This window comes from Mus pahari, chromosome 20 (genome assembly GCF_900095145.1).
Source record: "Mus pahari chromosome 20, PAHARI_EIJ_v1.1, whole genome shotgun sequence".
In the NCBI taxonomy this organism is placed as follows: Eukaryota; Metazoa; Chordata; class Mammalia; order Rodentia; family Muridae; genus Mus; species Mus pahari.
In genome coordinates, this window is record NC_034609.1 from 19,470,358 (window position 1) to 19,488,734 (window position 18,377).

An 18,377-nucleotide genomic window follows, 5' to 3' on the forward strand; every position below is an offset into this window, starting at 1 on the left:
GATGGGTGGGTGGATGGATGGGTGGGTGGATAGATGGATGGATGGATGGATGGATAGATGGGTGGGTGGATGGATGGATGGATGGACAGATGGATGAGCATCTGAGTGGCTAAGCAGAGGATAGATAGATAGATAGATAGATAGATAGATAGATAGATAGATAGATAGAAGGATGGGAATCCGGGTGTCCAAGCAAAGGATAGTTGGATGGGGAGACTAGGGGACAGAGTAGAGGAAGTGATCATGTATCCCCAGACCCTCAGTCACCCCATGTAGTGGGTTAAAAAGTGTCCCTGAAAAGACATGCCTAGGTCCTATCCTATCCTATCCTATCCTATCCTATCCTATCCTATCCTATCCTATCCTATCCTATATAAATGTGACTTTATTTGAAAATATGCTCTTTGAAAATATTATTGGCCTCAGAATCTCAAAGCAAGAGACTTATGAATTTAGGGCAGGCCTTCCCCCAGTGTCAGTCGCCCTTCCAAGGGGAGGATGAGCAGAGGACACAGGGAGCAAATAGAAGGACAGCTAGAAGCCAAGGAGGCTCAAGGTGGTCAGGAGAGGGGCAAGGACACTCACCCCCCCCCACTGCCTTCTCCTAGAGTCTCAAAGGGAAAGGACCCTGCCAGCACCTCAAACATGGATGTGTGCACATTTGTCACTGCAGCCACAGGACACAAGCCTGTCTAAGCTCCCGTTCTTTGTACTAAGCCTGTGCCCACTCATGCCGAGTGCCCACCAGAGACCTGCCTGTTCCAGGAACTTTGAGATAATCTAATTGCAATCAGCTGAGAATCCTGCATCTTTCCAAGGAGCCAAGAAAAAGACAGGAGGACCCATTGCCCATCTGAGCTCTCCACAGTGTTATAGATGGTCCCTGTCCTGGGAAATTTGGGCCCTTGAACTTCAGACTGAGTAATTACCTGCCTGGCCAAATGGGGCCTAGTTTTTGCTGCTATAATGTACTGAGGAGAAACCTCAGGGTCTCCAAGGTTTGCCCTTTCTCTGCTCTAACAGCCTACAGGGTCCCTGCATATCCTAGGACTCCCAGGAGTCACAGGAGAAAGTGAGCTTGCCCCATCTTGAAGCTGGCCAGATTTCTCCCTTCCACTGGTATAGTTCTAGCGACTGTCCCCTCTCTCACCACAATGGTCACTCAGTTTCAGAATGCTCATAGAGACCATGGTCCAGGGGCCTGGGATTGGACATAGTTTTTCTCCCCACTCAGGGAGGCCCTTAGTTGGGGTCAGAGGGTACATGTCTAGGATGGTTCAGGGACTACACTGGGCAAGGTCTGAATGTTGCTTTGCTTGCCTGAAGCCCACCATGGGTGCCTGAAGCAGGCTGAAGCTGGTGGCAATAAGCCACCCATCACTATTGGATGGATGGATGAACGTATAAATGTCTACCACTTGCCAGTATATTATCCACTTCCAGTGGTACTCTGTCTCTGGCTGTATACTGCCTGGCTTCAGCCTTCTGTCTTCCAATGGTGCTATCAAATACCTCCCAACTCATCCCAGGGGAGGGAATCCTACAGTTCAGTGGCTCTGGGGTCCCTAGAATCCGTTTTCCAAGAACCACCCCTTTCCCAACCAAACCCACGTATCCAGCTTCCAGAGTCCAGTCTCTAGCCCTGGGCAATTGCCAACTGGAAGGGACGTGTTCTTGGCTTCACGGTTATTTTCCTGACAGAAGGAACCACTCTAGCCACCAGCTCCATTACTGCTATCCAGAGACACTGAGCGGGAGCAGGCTCTCTCCGAGACTCCAGGTTAGGAGACCCTAACTCAAACTCAACTCAGACCTACATATATCACGTGACCCTCCCTGAAATGAATGTGGGACTCAGGAGCATGGTACTTACTGGTCTGTACATCACACGTCCCAGGGCAGCCAGGCTCCTACATGGGGAGAAAGAGAAGACCTGTCATGGCTGCCTCCCGTGCCTCCCTCCTGTCCCTAGTACACATATGTCCCACCCCCGCCGCTCCCCCCACTCCCCACCCCCGCCGGAACCTGCAGAAGACCCACGGCCTCAGCTCCCTGCTCCCGCCTTCTCTCCAGAGGCTACCAGCTGCTCCGACCCCTTCTCCGTTCAGAGCCACAGCTTGCCCTCAGCTTTTGCTTGCTCTGTGAAACGGCCAGCCTCTCCTTCCAGCACCTGGAGGGCTTCTCCCTACTATGCCGGCATCTCCTGCTCCCGGGGTCCCCAGGGTCCTCAGTCATCAAGGCATCTTCAGTAGTTAATGGCTCTTCCCCTCTCGCCCCTTTTATGTTTGGAACTCTCTGAAGCCAGCACTCTCCGTGCCTTCAGAGGCAGCATGATGAAGGGTATGACGCAGAAGCCTGGCTTCCGGTACCTTCTGCTCTGCCGGCCTCAGCACTGAGCCAGTGAAGAGGGGAGAGGGATGTAGCACTGGGAGTGGATCCAGGATGTCCAGCTCCTGGCTCTATCCCCATGAAACAAAGACAAAGACCTCTGCTGTGCCTAGAGCCAGTGAGGGGAGAGTAGGGTCCTTGGCTCTATGAGACAAGGTGTGGTGCTAAAAGAGGATCAGAAGTGCTGGGGCCTAGAGGCCTGGGACCAGTCCAGGCCCACCTCTCTCCGGACAAAGCATCTTACATTCAGAGTACTTCCCTGTGTTTTTCCAAAAGCTGGGTGGTAGCAGATTTGTTCATCTGCTTCTCTTGGGGGGATAGGTAAGGTTCCCCGAGGACCAGGTGCCTGAGCATAAGCTTCCCACTTCCCAGTTCTAGATGCTTCTATGGAGATACGAATAATCTCCCAAAAAGGAGAATCAGGCTCCTAGGATCTTGATAAAGAAAAGGAAGGGGCTGGAGAGATGGCTCAGCAGTTAAGAGCACTGACTGCTCTTCTGAATGTCCTGAGTTCAAATCCCAGCAACCACAAGGTGACTCACAACCATGAAATCTGACACCCTCTTCTGGAGTGTCTGAAGACAGCTACACTTTACTTACCTATAATAATAAATAAATCTTTTTTTTTTTTAAATGGAAGAAGTGACTATAACCTTGCTTTTCTACCACCCGTGTTTGGGCCCTAAGCTGCCAGGAATGCTCGTGGAGCCTAAGGGCTTCCTGGGAACCTCACTTCTTCCTGGAATGCTCCTGGGCTCTGAATCCTTGTGCATTCTTCTGGGTCGCTTCCACTAGCAAGCCTTCCTTGATGTTCTAGGAGGCTCCGTCCTTGAGCTCCTCTCCCCCTGTTGAAGTCCCTAGACTATAAGCTCCTGACTGGTAGATCCATACTGGTGGCTACAGAGCCTGAGCAGATGTATGCACGCAGGCAGACTTCAAGGCCAAGTCACCACTGATGGCTCCCTCCTTGCTGTGTTGTGTCCCCATCCCCAGGGCCTCCCCGACCATCCAACCCTGATCTGAACTTCCAAGGCTCTTCCCTCACCACCACCACCCAGCCAGGGCTGCCTCTGCCTGGCTGCCACTCACCTGCTCTGCAGCCTTCCCATGGAGCACGGGCTGAGGCAGGGCCATCTCCAGCCTGTGTAGGAGCCACTCCATCAGCCTGTGGTGGGGAGATGGGCCGAATCCAGGCGAGAAGAATTGGGGTGGGGAATTGGCACAGACGACAAGCCTGCCAAGAGGCAGGTTGTGTTGGAAGCCAACTCTAGAGCTCTAACCATGAAGGCCCCTTCCTGCCCTCCCCATCCTTCCCAGGCAGGGCCTAGCAGGTAGCTCGGCTCAGCTCCATCTACTTCAGATATGCATTTCCAGTCTCTCACTCCCCGCCAGGGTGTGAGCATGGGGCAGCACCCAGCCAGATTTTAAAATGGATGTGGCCTTTGGTCCAACAACCCTACACTTTTACTCTTGGTCACCAGATAGGGCAATGCACAAGTCTTCTAAGTGCTCCTGTGTGGGTAAATAAATGAAGCCCTGGGTAGCTCTTTGCAGCAATCAAAGGAATAATGTAGAGCTGGTTTATAAAGCCGCCTCTGAGGGAGTTCTTTAAAAAGTGTGGTGCATGAGCGTGTGTGTGTGTGTGTGTGTGTGTATGTGTGTTTGTTTCACTTGTTTTGAGACAAGATCCAGCTATAGAGTCCAAGCTGGGCTTGAATTTATGATCCTCCTGTTGCCTCGCCATCCTGAGATTACAGGTGGGCACTTGGTATTTGTTTAAAGGAAATGCTCACTCCCAGCCCGGTTGACGGAGGAAGATGCTGATGAGGTTTGCCTGGAGAGTTTGAGTCTTACCCAAGTGAATACTTTTAACTTTCTAATTTAGCCATCAGTACTGGGGGAGAGCAAAGCGCTGGGCCTGATCCTTGTGGGAGGACCAGCCTTTAGGGGGCTCACCTGACGGGGTCCCCGGGTGGTGGCAGGGAAGAGGACTGGAAGCCAGGCTGGGGCTCTGCAGCTGGCTCTTCCTCGGGCTCCAGGGGTCCAGGATTAGGCTGGGAGGGGCTCTCTGTGGGCTCCGTCTGCATAGAGGTTCCTGGAGGATCTGGGTAGGAGAGCCAACCCTAAAGACCCCATAGCTGGGCTTCAGCCAGCCCCCTCGTGGGTATAAAGGGCCCGATTTGGAGAAGTGACAGCTCTGGGTGAAGGGCCCTGGGAGACCACCCTAATAGCAAACAGCCTAGGAGAGAAAGGGACAGACCCAAGCTTGTGAAGTCCAGCTGACTCAAGCCACTGGAGTCCCAAATAGGACTAAGAAGGGGTTTCTGTTGTCTTAGCAAGGCCTGAACTCTCCCATTGCCTGGCTAGAGCACACACATATGTACGTACACACACACACACACACACACACACACACACACACACACACACACAGAGTCTCAAGTTCCCCCTGAAGAGCCTATCCTGTCCTGTGACCACTTAGGAAGCCCCTCCCAGCTCCTTCTCTGTACCTGGATCCAAGACAGCAGCCTCAGGTTCAACTTTCCAGGCCTGGATAACAGAGAGATGGGTCATGGTCAAAGCCAGCCTGCATATACCCACCTTGGTCAGCTGTGCCCTGGCCCCACGTGTTATCACAGGTACGAATGTGTGCATACACACATGCACGGTGCTGGTGGTAGGTTAATGTGATTCTGAGTCACCTAGGAGACACACCCCGTCTGGGCAGGTCTTTTAGGGAGTTTCCAAAGAGGGTTAACTGAAGAAAGGAGGACCACTCTGAATGTGTCACCATCCCATATGTTGATGTCCCAGACTCAACGAAAAGGTTTTTGAGATGACAGACACAGACAGACAGACAAACAGACCCACCATCATTCACTTCTGTCTGCAGATATGTGACCTGTTGCCATGGTTCCCCTGCCATGATGGCTGGTACCCACTTTAAGCCATGAGCTAATGTAAACTCTTTAAACATCTTTTGTTGGGAATTTTATCTCATCATCAAGAAAAATAATTAATCTATCTTGCGCCCAAATGTCCCCAGGCCCTAGTCAGTCACTCCTCCCATGAAGGACACTCCAATGAGAAGATCTACCTTCCAGTGGGTGTTGGGGACTGGCTATGGCCTGCTAGAGTGGGCAGCTCCCTGGACCCCAGCTCTCCCCAGTGGTCAGCTACCCACCCCCAGCTCATCACTTACCAGGGAAGGCGGAGGGGGCTGGGGCAGCACTTTCTCCAGATTCTGCTCAAGCCACCTGAGTAGTCGCAGGCTGGGCCTGCGGAAGGGTCAGTGGTCAGCAAGTGTATGGCCTGAAATAAGAGCTACCTTGACTGCCCACTAGAGTCTAAGCCTGGCCAGCCTTCTATGCCTGGGGATGGAGCCAAGCAAGAGTCTAAGGAGTTAGTGAGTGAGGGGGTGAATGGAGGGAGGTGGTTGGGTGGAAGGCAGGAGTCTGGGTTTCTTGCAGAAATCACAAAATGGTTCTTCAGGCTGACACTGGGGACCTGGTAACCTGAAAATGTAATAATTGGAATAGGTACTTATTAAGCACCTCGTGTAAAATTCTAGGTTTCTAGCCCACGGGCTTTGTTTTGTTTTGTTTTGTTTTGCCTGTGTCCACCTGTGTTTTGCACCTGTGTCCACATTGCTTTGTGGCTTTTCTTAAAACATGGAGGCTCTGAAGTTACACCAGGCAGAGGTGGTTGAGCCTGGGCAGGGCCCCTCTCTGAGCAGGTTCCTCAATGTCATCATTGTTCCCATCTGGCCTGACACCCTCACTGAGAAGGGAGCTTCTTTTGAGAGGTCATAGGCTGTGAGGCTGAGACAACCAAGTACACATATGCCTTATGGTGGGCCAAGCTCTGCTTCCGGATGCCACATAAACCCCACACTCCCAGAAATCTGTTTGCACAGAGCATATCCGTGCTTGCTTTACTTCTCGGAGGTGGCCCTGCCGAATCTCCAGGAAGTATCAGAAAGCACGAATCGCCTAGAACACTACCCCATGCTACAGATAAGAAAAGCGAGGTCGAAAAGAGGGAAGAGGCGTGCTTCAGGTGACCCGGGAGGTGGCGATAGACTCTGCCCTCAGTTCTGTGCACAGTGCTCAGCCTGCTACCGACCCTGGCTGACAAGGACTTACTCAGCGTCTTGAGTCCCGGAAGCTTTATCTGAGCCATCTGCAGATCCTACAGAGCCAGGAAATAAAGGAAAGGGAGGCAGGCTGAGGAGCAGTTGCTCACTGGGTACAAAACCGCACTTGAGAGATTGTCAGAAATCCTGGCTGCACAGAGGGTGGCTACAGAGAGCAGCTGAACTCTGCGTATCTCGAAAGCTAGAGAGAAGACTGGATGCTTTGACCAGGAAGAAATGAGAGCTGTCTGGGGAAACAGGTAGGTTTAACCTGGTTACAAAAACATCGGGGGAATGAATGAACCACCAAACTGTAGCCATTAAAGCACACCCTGTTGTGTTTTGTGTATCAGTTTAAAACTTAATGAACAGCTTGGAAAAAAAAATATCCATGAAGTCAATGAAGAGAGAGGAAGGAGGGGAGAAAGGAAAAAAGGAAAGGGGAGCAGAGAGGAAGGGAAAGAGGGGAAAGTGAGGGGAGATGAAGGTAAGGGGAAAGAGGGAGGAAGAGGGCAGGAAAGAGTGGGCGCAAGTATCTGCCTGGAACTCCCAGGTCAGCTTAGAGCAACACCGAGAACGCTCAAATCTAGCCACCGCCCCCCCAAACCCAGTGGATGAGCCACTCCCATGGACCACAGAAATTCTCCCCACTGCTAAGCCCATCCCAGTAGCCCCTTAGAGTCTCCCGCCCCTGGGAAGCCATCCTGCCTTTTTGTCTTACCTGGGTCCCCAACGTCACAGGGCTCTGGGATCTGTGTTCCACCCTGCTGAGACAGAAAGACATCACAGGGCATCCCAGAAGCACCCTCTCCAGCCCCATAATCCCCTACTGACTGTTCCCACACCCTCAGGTCACCCTGCCCTTGTACCTGATCTGGGTCTCCCTCTCCGGCAGCCAGGTTCTGGCCCCCATTGCTGCAGACAGGCTGTGGCACGACCTTCTGCATCCCTTTCCAGAACCAGCTCAACATCCAGGAGGTGGGCCTGCCAAGGGATAGGGACATGGGTCCACTCTCAATTCCCACCCTGTCAGAGTGGCAGTCCATAGTCCTAAAGGATTTGACATGGATCGAGTCACTACCTCCGCATGATGAGACTCTCAAACCTCACTTGCTCTACAAAGAGACCCAGGGTACCCTTCAGTCCAACCCCAAGGGTGCCAGAGAGACTTTTGGAACCTGCCCTCTGGTTGCTCCATAAAGCACAGCCAACCTCTGTCTATACCCCAATTAACTTGCCCCTACCAGCCTTCAAATGACTGGCACTCCAGTGGTTCTCAATCTGTGGGTCTCAACTCCACGGAGGTCAAATGACCCTTTCCCAGGAGTTGATTATGACCATTAGAAAACACAGATATTTACATTATAATTCATAGGTAGCAACAAAAATAATCTTATGGTTGGGGGTCACCAAAAAGAGAAGCTGTATTAAAGGGTCGCAGGATTAGCAAGGTTAAGAACCACTGCCTTAGAATATCTCTGGAGGCAGGGGCTCATCAGTTTATGTGAGTTTATCCTAAGTCCTTGTCTTTCGTTGGCCCCAGCCCAAGGTCTACTTAGCTGGATAAAAATCAGTGGACTAAAATGGCTAATGTCAGGACCACTGGTTTCACTGAGAAGTCAGCAGCTCCAGCCATGGTCTGAAGCCACCCCAACACTAATTCATGCGCCCTAGCCCTGATGCCATTCTGGCACATTACTGTGGCCTGCCCTCTCATGGGAACCATCCCATTGTGCTCAGAACACTCCCCCATGATGCTCTGGGCCTCTCTGAATGGCCACAGACCTGACTGACTCACAGCTGTCCTCTCCATGCTAGAGGCTCCCTGCAGGAGCAGTTGAGAGATGGAGAGGGTGATGTGGTACCTGTTCACCTTGGCAACAGCAACCTGGGCCTGGGAGGTGAGCTGAGGAGGGTCAGATTCTTGGGTCTCTGGCAAAAAAAGAATTTCCCAGATATCAGATGTGGACTCCAGAGAGGCCCATTTCTCCCTTGCTAGGGAGAGCAAGTCAGAGGAAGGACTGATGGAGGGCACCAAGGCTCAGCTCAGCTGAAAAGCCCCCAGAAGCCCGCTCCAATCTTCTCTGAGCCTCCACTTCATCATCTGTGAACTGAGATGCTGCCAGGCTCCTAGAGAAGACCCCAACCCCCTGCCCAGCCACCCTGGGTCTCAGCACTCACCTTGAAGGCTGGGGCCAGCCTCAGCCTTGCCCTCTCCTTCCATTGGCTCCTCTGGTGGCTGTGGGTTCAAACGGGACCTGTAAGCCTTGATGTCCTGGTGCAGGAAGGATAGCCTCTCTGATCCTATCTAGGGACCTGCAGCTCCAGAGTTGAATGCCTCACTTCAGGATCATCTCCAAAGTCCTGCTGGCCTTACTCTCCACCAGAGCCCTTCCTTCCTTGAACCACAGGGGCCCTGCACCCAGGAGGGAGCCTCACCTCCCAGCCTCAGATCCACCACTGTTCTACTGTTCCCCTTCAATGGCCGGAGGAGAGGGAGGACCCATAGGGAAGACTGGAGAACAAGGGCCAGAGGTGCTCCTCCATCTGGCTTCTTCCTCCTGATGCCTAAACTTTCCTTCCTGTCTCTACTATTCGCATCTCTGTGTCCCTGCTGCCTCCTCTACTCCTGCACACTGTGTGCAGTTATAGACAACCACACACGGGCATCCATGGAGACACCCACAGGTATATGCCATACCTGAGCCTGGAAGACAGTGAGTAGAGACAGATTTCTGAGCCTCTGGAAAAAAGCCCTATACTTCAGATCTGGCTTCCCAAGAGGCCCCATTTCTCCCTTAGGTCATATGTATATCTATGCACACATAGACATGAATATGTATATCATACTACTGTGCATACAACAGTGATACATACATATATGCACACATATACAAAACAAGTGCATTTATACACATCCACCTGTATCTACTTGTATATACACATGTCAACTATACTCATACACACACACACACACACACACACACACACACACACACGAATGCATGAACACGCCTGTGCACAGATGTGTTAATGTCCACACACATGAATATATGTATATACAGGCATATTTACATATTATAATTATATAAATTTGCATATATATGCATGCATGTGTGTGCTCAGTCACATAAGCAGTCATTTGCATAATTATGTAAGCATGTGTATATATACATATATAATATGCATATACATATATACATATCTAAAATTTACACAAGTAAACATGCAGCATATAAAATATGTATGTATACAGAGATATGCAAATGTATGAACAGACAAGTATATGCGCAAACACATAAGCTCATACTCAGAAATGTGCACATACACATGGAATCACGTGCACACAATAAACATGTACATGGGCTGGAGAGATGGCTCAGTGGTTAAGAGCACTGACTGCTCTTCCAAAGGTCCTGAGTTCAAATCCCAGCAACCACATGGTGACTCGCAACCANGGGCTGGAGAGATGGCTCAGTGGTTAAGAGCACTGACTGCTCTTCCAAAGGTCCTGAGTTCAAATCCCAGCAACCACATGGTGACTCGCAACCATCCATAATGAGATCTGACGCCCTCTTCTGGAGCATCTGAAGACAGCTATAGTGTACTTAGATATAATAATAAATAAGTCTTTAAAAAAATAAACATGTACATGCACCTGTATACAAATACACACATGGTCATGCAAACTCTCGTGTGCTCACAGTATACTATCATGAATATACCATATGCACATACACATGTACACACATGCACCTTCTATACCCATTTCCTAAACACACTCTACACTAGCCCAGGCACAACTGTTTCTCTTCCAGAACTATCTCACCTCTGCGGCTCCTCAGTTAAAATTCCTCCAGCAGCCTCCACATCTAGGGAGCACACCCCACAGCGTCCAACTTTGGAAGTTAAATGACCCTTGCTTGTGAGTTCCTGTAAGCTTGAAGGACAGCACTGGGGCTCACTCCCTTCCTAGCCCTGCCTCCTGGCAGAAGGAGCTGCCGGGCACTTGTCTGCCAACCTCCAGGGGCAATGCTTGGTTGAGTCCTCTTTATGCCTTTTGCTCTAAGCACAGAATCTAGCATCAATTAGAAGCTAAATGAAATCTGCTTAATTGAGCTGCTAAATTAATTGTCATCTGGGCCCCTGAAGGGATGAGATGTCAGACTGGCAGGTTTGGCTATGCTTGAAGGAATATTCCAGGAAAATGTTGTTCAAAATGTGGCACATGGACCAGTGCCCCCTGCAAACTGCTAACTGGTCCGTGGTGATTGAACAGTTGGACCAAAACCTCAGGGTTGGTGAGATGGCTCTGTGGGTAAAGGTGCTTGCTGTCTGACGGGAGGACACAACACATCCTACATGAGTTATTCTCTGACTTCCATGAATGCATATACAATAAATAAATGTGATAATTGTTTAAAAGTTCTTTCTCATGTCCCAGAGTATATTGTATTCAGTGGAACACTAATCTTTTTTCATTATTTAAATTAATTGTTTGTTTATTGCTTTCTTGAGACGGGGTTTCTCTATGTAGCCCTGGCTGTCCTGGAACACACTCTGTAGACAGACTGACCTTAAACTCAGAGATCCACTTGCCTCTGCCTCCCGAGTGTGCCCCCACTGCCCGGCTTTTATTTTTCTTAAGATGATATAATTACATCATTTCTTCCTTCCCCTTTCTTCTTCCAAACCCTTCCATAAACCCCTCCTTGCTCTTTTTAAAATTCATGGCCTTTTTTATTCACTAATAGTTGTTATATACATATATGTATATACGTACATATTCCTAAATACGTAAATACAACCTGCTCAGTCTGTTACGTGTATGTATGTTTCCAGAGTCGACCATTTTGTATTGGGTAACCAACTCGTGTACTCTTCCCTGGGAGGAATGACTTCTCCTGCTCTCAGCATCCCTTAGCTGTCTGTAATTCATTGTGTAGGATTGGAGCCTTCTGGGCCTCCCCTCCCAACTTCTGCTCTCCTTAGCATGTCTATTGCTGTTATCCTGGGAACGCTGATGTTCAGAGACACTTGGGAACTGAAACACTGTTTATAGGGCTGGAGAGACAGGTCAGTGAGCATGAACGCGGCGTGTGGAGAACTCATGTTCCGAGCACCCATCAAAGAGCTCCCAACTCCGCTCCAGGAATCTGATGCCCTCTTCTGGCCTTTGTGGGCACTGCACCCATGTGAACACCTCCCTCTCCCACCCCTCCCCCCATAACATTTTAAATAAATCTTTTAAGACTACTGTTTTTTAAAACCTGCAATTAATGCTCTACTTCCTGTACTGAGAAAGTCTTCCTATGAAACAAATACCAACTGAGGGAAGTGGTGTTCTTCTACTCTGGAGCTGTTTCTGAATCTCCTGGTATGTGGACTGGTAATAAATGCATCCTGGACCAGAGGCTGGTAAACATGGTCACAGGCTACTTATAACCTATTGCCTGGTTTTGCAAATAGTATGTATGTACACAATGCAAGTTTGTAATTGATGTATGCGTGTTCTTGGGGAGGCTGGTCACATGGTACCATACATGTATTTAGAGGACAACCTGGGGTGTCAGTCCTTGTCTCCCACCTTGTTTTGAGACAGGGTCTCTTTGTGCTTTTTAAATGGGTTAGCCAGAATAGCTGGCCCATGACCTTCCAGGGATTCTCCGCTTTGCTTCCAACTCACCAACAAAGCGCTGGGATTAAAGATGCTTAGGTGACTGCATCCAGATTTTACATAGGTTCTGGAGATTTGAACTCAGGTCTTTCTTCATGCTTACATGGTAAGTGCTTTTAGGCTCTGCGTCACTGCCTCAGGCCCATAAAAGAGTTTTGTCAGCACCCAGGCACACTCGTTTGTTGTACATTCTGCATAGCTGTGCTCATGTTATCGCAAGCTTGGCTGAGCAACTAAGAGATGGCAAAGCCTGCCACACCTTTCATGGAAACAGCCTTGAGCACACCTGTTCACTGAATGAAGCCTGAGTGACCTCATTCAGATGTGCACTAAGCCAATGACCACATTTCCCACTGCCCCCCACCCCCACAATACACATTCACTCGTGGGGGTTAGGTGGTCCAAGCTGGAGAGTCCCTAAGCAGCAAGGCCAGCCTGCCCTCCTCACCCTCTCCCCTCACCAGGGCCTGGACCTCTGGTGCAGCCTCTTCAGGTGCTGGTTCTGGCTCTGGCTCTGGCTCTGGTTCTGGTTCTGGTTCTGGTTCTGGTTCTGGCTCTGGTTCCCGCTGAGGCTCTGGCTCAGGTTGTGGGTTCGCCTCTGGTTTCGACTCTGTTTCTGGCTGTGGTCCTGCTGTCTCCTCGGTCTTCTGAGGGGTCCCAGGAGGCTGGGGCAGCACCCTTTGAACCCAGCCCAACATCCTGACACCTGTAAGTGACAGAGTCTTTAACTGAACGAGCGCAGGCGCCCTCCTCACTCATAACTACTTTATGGGTTGCACTTGCCCTTTACTGTACCCCATCTTTAAAAGTGATCCTGCAGTAGGGCTGGAGAGATGGCGCCAAGGTTAAGCACTTGCTCTCTTCTAGATCTGATTTTCCATACATATTTTACAGCACCCATGTCAAGCAGCTCATAAGCACCAATAACTCCAGTTAATACTTTCTTCTGGCCTGTGAGCCCCTAAACATACATGGACTACACACACATACACATTAAAAATAAATAGTTTTAAAAGTTTCTGCGATTATGCACAGCCCTTTTTCTACACACACCCACCCAGATATGCATTCTTGCCCCTGTGGTCTGAATTCCAGTATATGACACATTCTATAGCATGTGTGACCTTGGAGCATGGCTCCTTTCATTGAGTATATGCATCTGGAATTCCTTTCTAAGGGTTCCTGTCACTAATTCATTTATTTCTATTATGGAGTAGTATTCTATGGCATGGATTTTGCATACTTTGCTTATCTGTTTCCAAGCTGAGGGAACTTTTTTGGGGGGGGGCGTTCAAATAAAGCATACATATATAAAAAAATATTTCTTCAAATGTTATCGAAGGCTAGCTATTGAAAAGGATCTCAGTGTTCAACAGGGGTGAGGTCTGCATTAAATAAATTGTAATGCAGCCTATAACGTGATATGCAGAAATGCTGGAAAGAAGAAGCACATTCATTGGAACAGGAGACACACGTGTTCTAGCACTCTTGTGAGTCAGACTCCCTGTGTCTCTGTTTGCCTGTCTGAAGCCTGTCAAGGTGGCACCCACTCAGACTCCAGCACTTGAGTCAGCAGAGTAAAGAATCCAGGCCAGCCTGAGCTAACAAAAGCAAGAGGCATCGATAGTGCCTACCTTGTGGGCAGAGTGTAAGAGAGCCAGGCGTAACAGCCATTAAGAGAGCCCAGCATGGTGGCACATGCCTTTGATCCCAACATTTGGGAGGCAGAGACAGGCAGATCTCTGTAAGTCCTGGGCTGGCCGGCTAAACAGACATACGGTGAAACACTATCTCAAAACAAACAAAATCAATCAAACAGAAACTGGTAAAGGCAGCATTCTCAGACCAGTGACTGAGCCCTCCCTGCATCTGGAATCATCTGTTCAGATACCATCTGCTGTCCAGTGAGTGGCCCATGCTTCATAAAGGCTGGCCATGACTACAGGGACAGGTACTGAGTGTGAATACCAATTATGGAATATCATTACTGCAGAAGCCCATGACAGAGAAGAAACACCAGTAACTTGTGGACAGAAAAATCTAAGATAACATTAGCCATGTGCTTTCCTGCCAGTTGTCGGGAGGCAGAGGCAGGTAGATTTCTGTAAAGCTACCTTGCTTTACATAGCATTTCCAGACCAGCTAGAGCTACGCAGTAAGACTTTTCTCAAAATTAAATTAGAAAATAAATAATGACATCATTATTTAGCTTTGAGAATAAAATACCAGTTGGACTCCCGTCATGGTTGGTGATGGCCAGTTTCTACCTTACTGATATTAAGCACGTGGGACGCCAAGCTCCAAGAGACTGAATTCTTGCAGGATGGCCTGGCTCGGTGGTAGGATCAAAGCTGACATGTACACAGGCACAGGAAAGGCCACCCAGGACACAGACCTACCAAGGTTGTGCCTATCTGTCTCTTCAAGGACCCTTAGAAAAATAGTAGCCCCATAGCCAGCATCCCAGAGTTCATTGCCAGGCTGCTTGACCAACCCCCAACCTTGACCTCTGACCTAGCACTGGCTCAGCTTCTCCCAGAGCAACCTCTACGGAGACAAAGCTTAAGCTTCGGAGGGACATCAGCCTACAGAAAAGTAACTGGGGCCTGAGACAATCAATGGGTTCTTCTAGTCCTCTGCTGGCTGCGGAGTGAGGACACAGGGACTTCCTCCCAAGGTTACACATTTGGAATGGCAGAACACACAGACCCCAGTCAGCTCCCAGCAGTCCTGAGAACCAGACCTGAAGAAAGCCCTCCTCCACACCTGGCTTCCACATCCCCTTGATAACACTCACTCTCCTGACAATCTTGCCTGCCCCCTACTCCCTGTAATCTATCCATCCTCAGGTCAATAGACTTGCCTAAGGTGACTCTGGCCAAGATGAGTATACTCAGATCTGCCCTTAGGCCCTGACTGCCTTCTCTTGACTTCTACTGTAGTAGGCAGTGAGCCTAACTTGAATTTTTGTACTGTCTGGACGTCATCCAGGGAAGCAACCTCTTAGCCCAGTTTTTCCTTGACCGGAATCTGGAGGCCTATCTTGCTGGCCTCCTACTTTGAAGGAAGAGAACCTGGAGGTAGTCACCCAGGAATCTGAAGTGTTAGACAACCTAGATTCTGAGAATCTTCTGGGAGAGCTGGAGATACTAAAGTCTAAGCCACAGGGTACAGTGTGGGGACCGGGCACCATAGCTCTCCTTCCTGCTCTATTTCATCACCTAAATGCCCCGCTAAAAGCTGAGCATGGGGATCCCCCAAGGAGTCCCACTGAGCCCCCACTTCATGTTGAGTTACCTGTTCAGATGTCAGCGGCTAGCCAGGAATTGCCTTCTCAATGCCCCAGCAGCTGACCTCTCAGACCCAGCGAGGATTAATTGGCACTAGATGGGCCGGGCGCAAAGGATTAGCAAGTGCAGAAGCGGGGGCAGGGTATAAAGATGACTGGTGCCCAGGGGAGCAAGCGGCAACCCCCAAGGGTCCAGCAGTGTCCTAGACACAGGTTTAGGGCCCTATGAGTTACTAGGGAACCTCCCCCATGCCAGGTCTGGCTCCCCACACTCTGTGACAAAGCCAGAGAAAGGCTGCAGGACAACCAATAGCCAGGATACCTGTGTGCTTCTGGGAGCCTCCTGAAGGTGACAGGAGCCCATCAGCTCAGTCTGGGGGGACAAGAGTGTGTCCTTCTCTTCTGCCCTGATGCTGGGACTCAGTAGGATATCTGTGGCAGAGTCTTTAACAGCTTTAAGCATTATCACAAAAACCATTGGCCCAGGACAAGGCCTTTAGCCAAAATCTGTATTTATCTGCATTTCCAGAGAAACAGAACCATATGACCTGGGACAACTGTGTCTTATGCCAAGCAAAGGTGTTTTGTTTTGTTTTGCTTTTTGGATGCAAAGTATTTTATTTTTAAACTACTAAAATTGGAATACAAGATCACCTGGTTTAGATGAGTTTCCAAGCTGAATGCATTTGCCTGGAGCTCAGTTTCTGGCTGATGAACAGTTCCTAATACCCTATGTGAGTGCCTATGATCTGATCTGTGGGTGGTGAGCCGACCAGCGTCCGTCCGGTTGGTAACATCCCTTTTTGCCTTGGTAAGGGCTTAACAACCATTAGGCATTGTTGTAGCCTTACACAGCCAGTGCTGTCCTGAATGTCTCCTACGAGGCATAAACCATGCACAAGAGGCTGTCCTCTTCATCTCTCTCACTCTCGTACACTTCAGAGATGGGTACGAACACACTCATCACGCTGTGCCTGTTCACCAGGAGGAAGATGGCTTGGTTAGCATTGAACTGCAAGCGCCGTCTAATTATCTTAATGAGTTCGTTCATGTTCACATCATCTGGAACTTGGTCTTGTCCAGGACGGGCAGTTCCTTCTCACCCTTGTGTTGCTCTATAATCACCGGGATCTTGGTGGGGTGCTGCTCCCGGATGAACTGAACATCTTCCACTCTTTGTTCGAAGCTCCGGTGCTGCTTGAAGGTCTTCTCGGACCACATGGCGTGTGGGGGTGGGGGTGGGTGGGGGGGTGGAGTGTCGCGGGTCAGACGATCTGGCTCCCGTGACGATCACTTCCCTTGTGTCACCAAGCAAGTTTATTAAGAAACAGTATCTTGGGCTGGAGAGGTGGCTCAGAGGCTCTCCCAGAGATCCTACTGAGTCCCAGCATCAGGGCTGGGGATCAAGGACACATTTTTGTTCCCAGCAACTACATAGTGGCTGGATTGAAACTGGTTGAATGAAACCAGTTTAGGGTTTCCACCAAAGCTCATTGTCCTATTGTACCCGGAATACTGTAATACACCTTAAAGCAAGTGATTTACAACTCGAAGGAATTGTACTATTCCCTGCTGCCATAGAAGATCCAAGCAATAGAAGAGGTGGTCTCTGGGAAGTTCTTGTTCCTAGTAGGTGGTGATGTCTGTGTGATATAGACACTCCAAGGTTTGTTTCTGAGTCCTGGCCACAGGCACCAAGCTTGTCTCCGCCTTTTGACTGTAAACCACATCGCTCTGACAATCTGCATGCAAGCCTTCATGGCTTATGTTGACTTCTCTGCATCCAGGATAGGCTCCTCACTTGAAGCAATTGTATTGTGAATTGCTTCGTCTTGTCTGGGTTTTTCAGAGCCAGGATTTTGCTAAAATTCCTTCCCTGAAGAAAACATAAACAACTTCTACTCCTCTTCTCCCAAGGTGCCAGTGACAATCCCAGGTACAATTCCACCAAAGTTCACCCTGGTGGACTTACAAGACACAGGTGAGGGGTTAATTCTGGAGTGGAGCTCCTCCCCTAAGAGTCTACACCAGAAAGTCTTTACCCAGCAAGGATGAAGACCTTTTATAGTTGGATAGAAGGAGCTGCATTGCTGCCCCCACCCCCACCCCCGTGGTGTCTTCCCTTCCCTTAGCCCCTCCAAGGCTACATGCTTGCACATGACAGGTGGTAGGGAGCGGCTACATACACATAGGTGAGTATTTTATGACTCTCCTTGCCCCTCAGGGGATGTAAACTGTCACCATCCCAGCTAGGATGATCTCTTGCAAGTTGGCACAGCAGAACTCCCCCCCGGAGGGCAGCTGCTGGGCTAGGATATAGTCCTGTACGACACAGGATCAAACACCATGTAGCCATAGCTAGATGTGAACTTGGCCTCTGGAGTGCTGGGATTAGAGCTGCATGCCTAGTTCATATTCCACCTTTTAAGATCCAACTAGACTCTTTAAAAAAAAGAAAGAAAGAAAGAAAGATTTATTTACCTATACAGTGTTTTGTCTGCATGTATGCCTGCACACCAGAAAAGGGCACCAGATCTCATTACAGATGGTTGTGAGCTGCCATGTGGTTGCTGGGAATAAGAATGTGCCCCTGTTCTCCAGCCCCTATGCTGGGACTCAGCAGGGCCTCTGGAAGAGCAGCCAGTGCTCTTAACTTCTGAGACATCTCTCCAGCCCAAGATACTGTTTCTTCATAAACTTGCTTCACATAAGACATACTTGTCACAGGCCGTGTTGATGTTGTAGCCTGTGTTGCCACTGGAGGCCACGTTAATAGTCATGGTCTGGCTGGGCAGTGGTGGCGCATGCCTTTAATCCCAGCACTTGGGAGGCAGAGGCAGGCAGATTTCTGAGTTCGAGGCCAGCCTGGTCAATAAAGTGAGTTCCAG

The 18,377-nt window shown here is 49.6% G+C and overlaps 1 protein-coding gene and 1 pseudogene across 2 annotated transcripts in view; both read right to left on the reverse strand.

The window, feature by feature from the left end:
• The window catches only part of Cngb1 (cyclic nucleotide gated channel beta 1), a 66,811-nt gene extending 53,913 nt beyond the window's left edge, over positions 1-12,898 (reverse strand). For both annotated transcript variants that reach the window (XM_021220610.1, XM_021220611.1), the window contains exons 1-11: positions 12,662-12,898; positions 8,705-8,762; positions 8,389-8,455; positions 7,393-7,507; positions 7,245-7,287; positions 6,534-6,579; positions 5,591-5,666; positions 4,899-4,938; positions 4,345-4,492; positions 3,478-3,553; positions 1,874-1,910 (exon numbers count right to left, since the gene is read on the reverse strand). In XM_021220610.1, the coding sequence (XP_021076269.1) occupies positions 1,874-1,910; positions 3,478-3,553; positions 4,345-4,492; positions 4,899-4,938; positions 5,591-5,666; positions 6,534-6,579; positions 7,245-7,287; positions 7,393-7,507; positions 8,389-8,455; positions 8,705-8,762; positions 12,662-12,898 (943 nt within the window). The remainder of the gene's footprint in view (positions 1-1,873; positions 1,911-3,477; positions 3,554-4,344; positions 4,493-4,898; positions 4,939-5,590; positions 5,667-6,533; positions 6,580-7,244; positions 7,288-7,392; positions 7,508-8,388; positions 8,456-8,704; positions 8,763-12,661) is intronic.
• Positions 12,899-16,336: 3,438 nt separating this feature from the next.
• On the reverse strand, positions 16,337-16,710 carry LOC110337740 (annotated as a pseudogene).
• Positions 16,711-18,377: the final 1,667 nt, after the last annotated feature.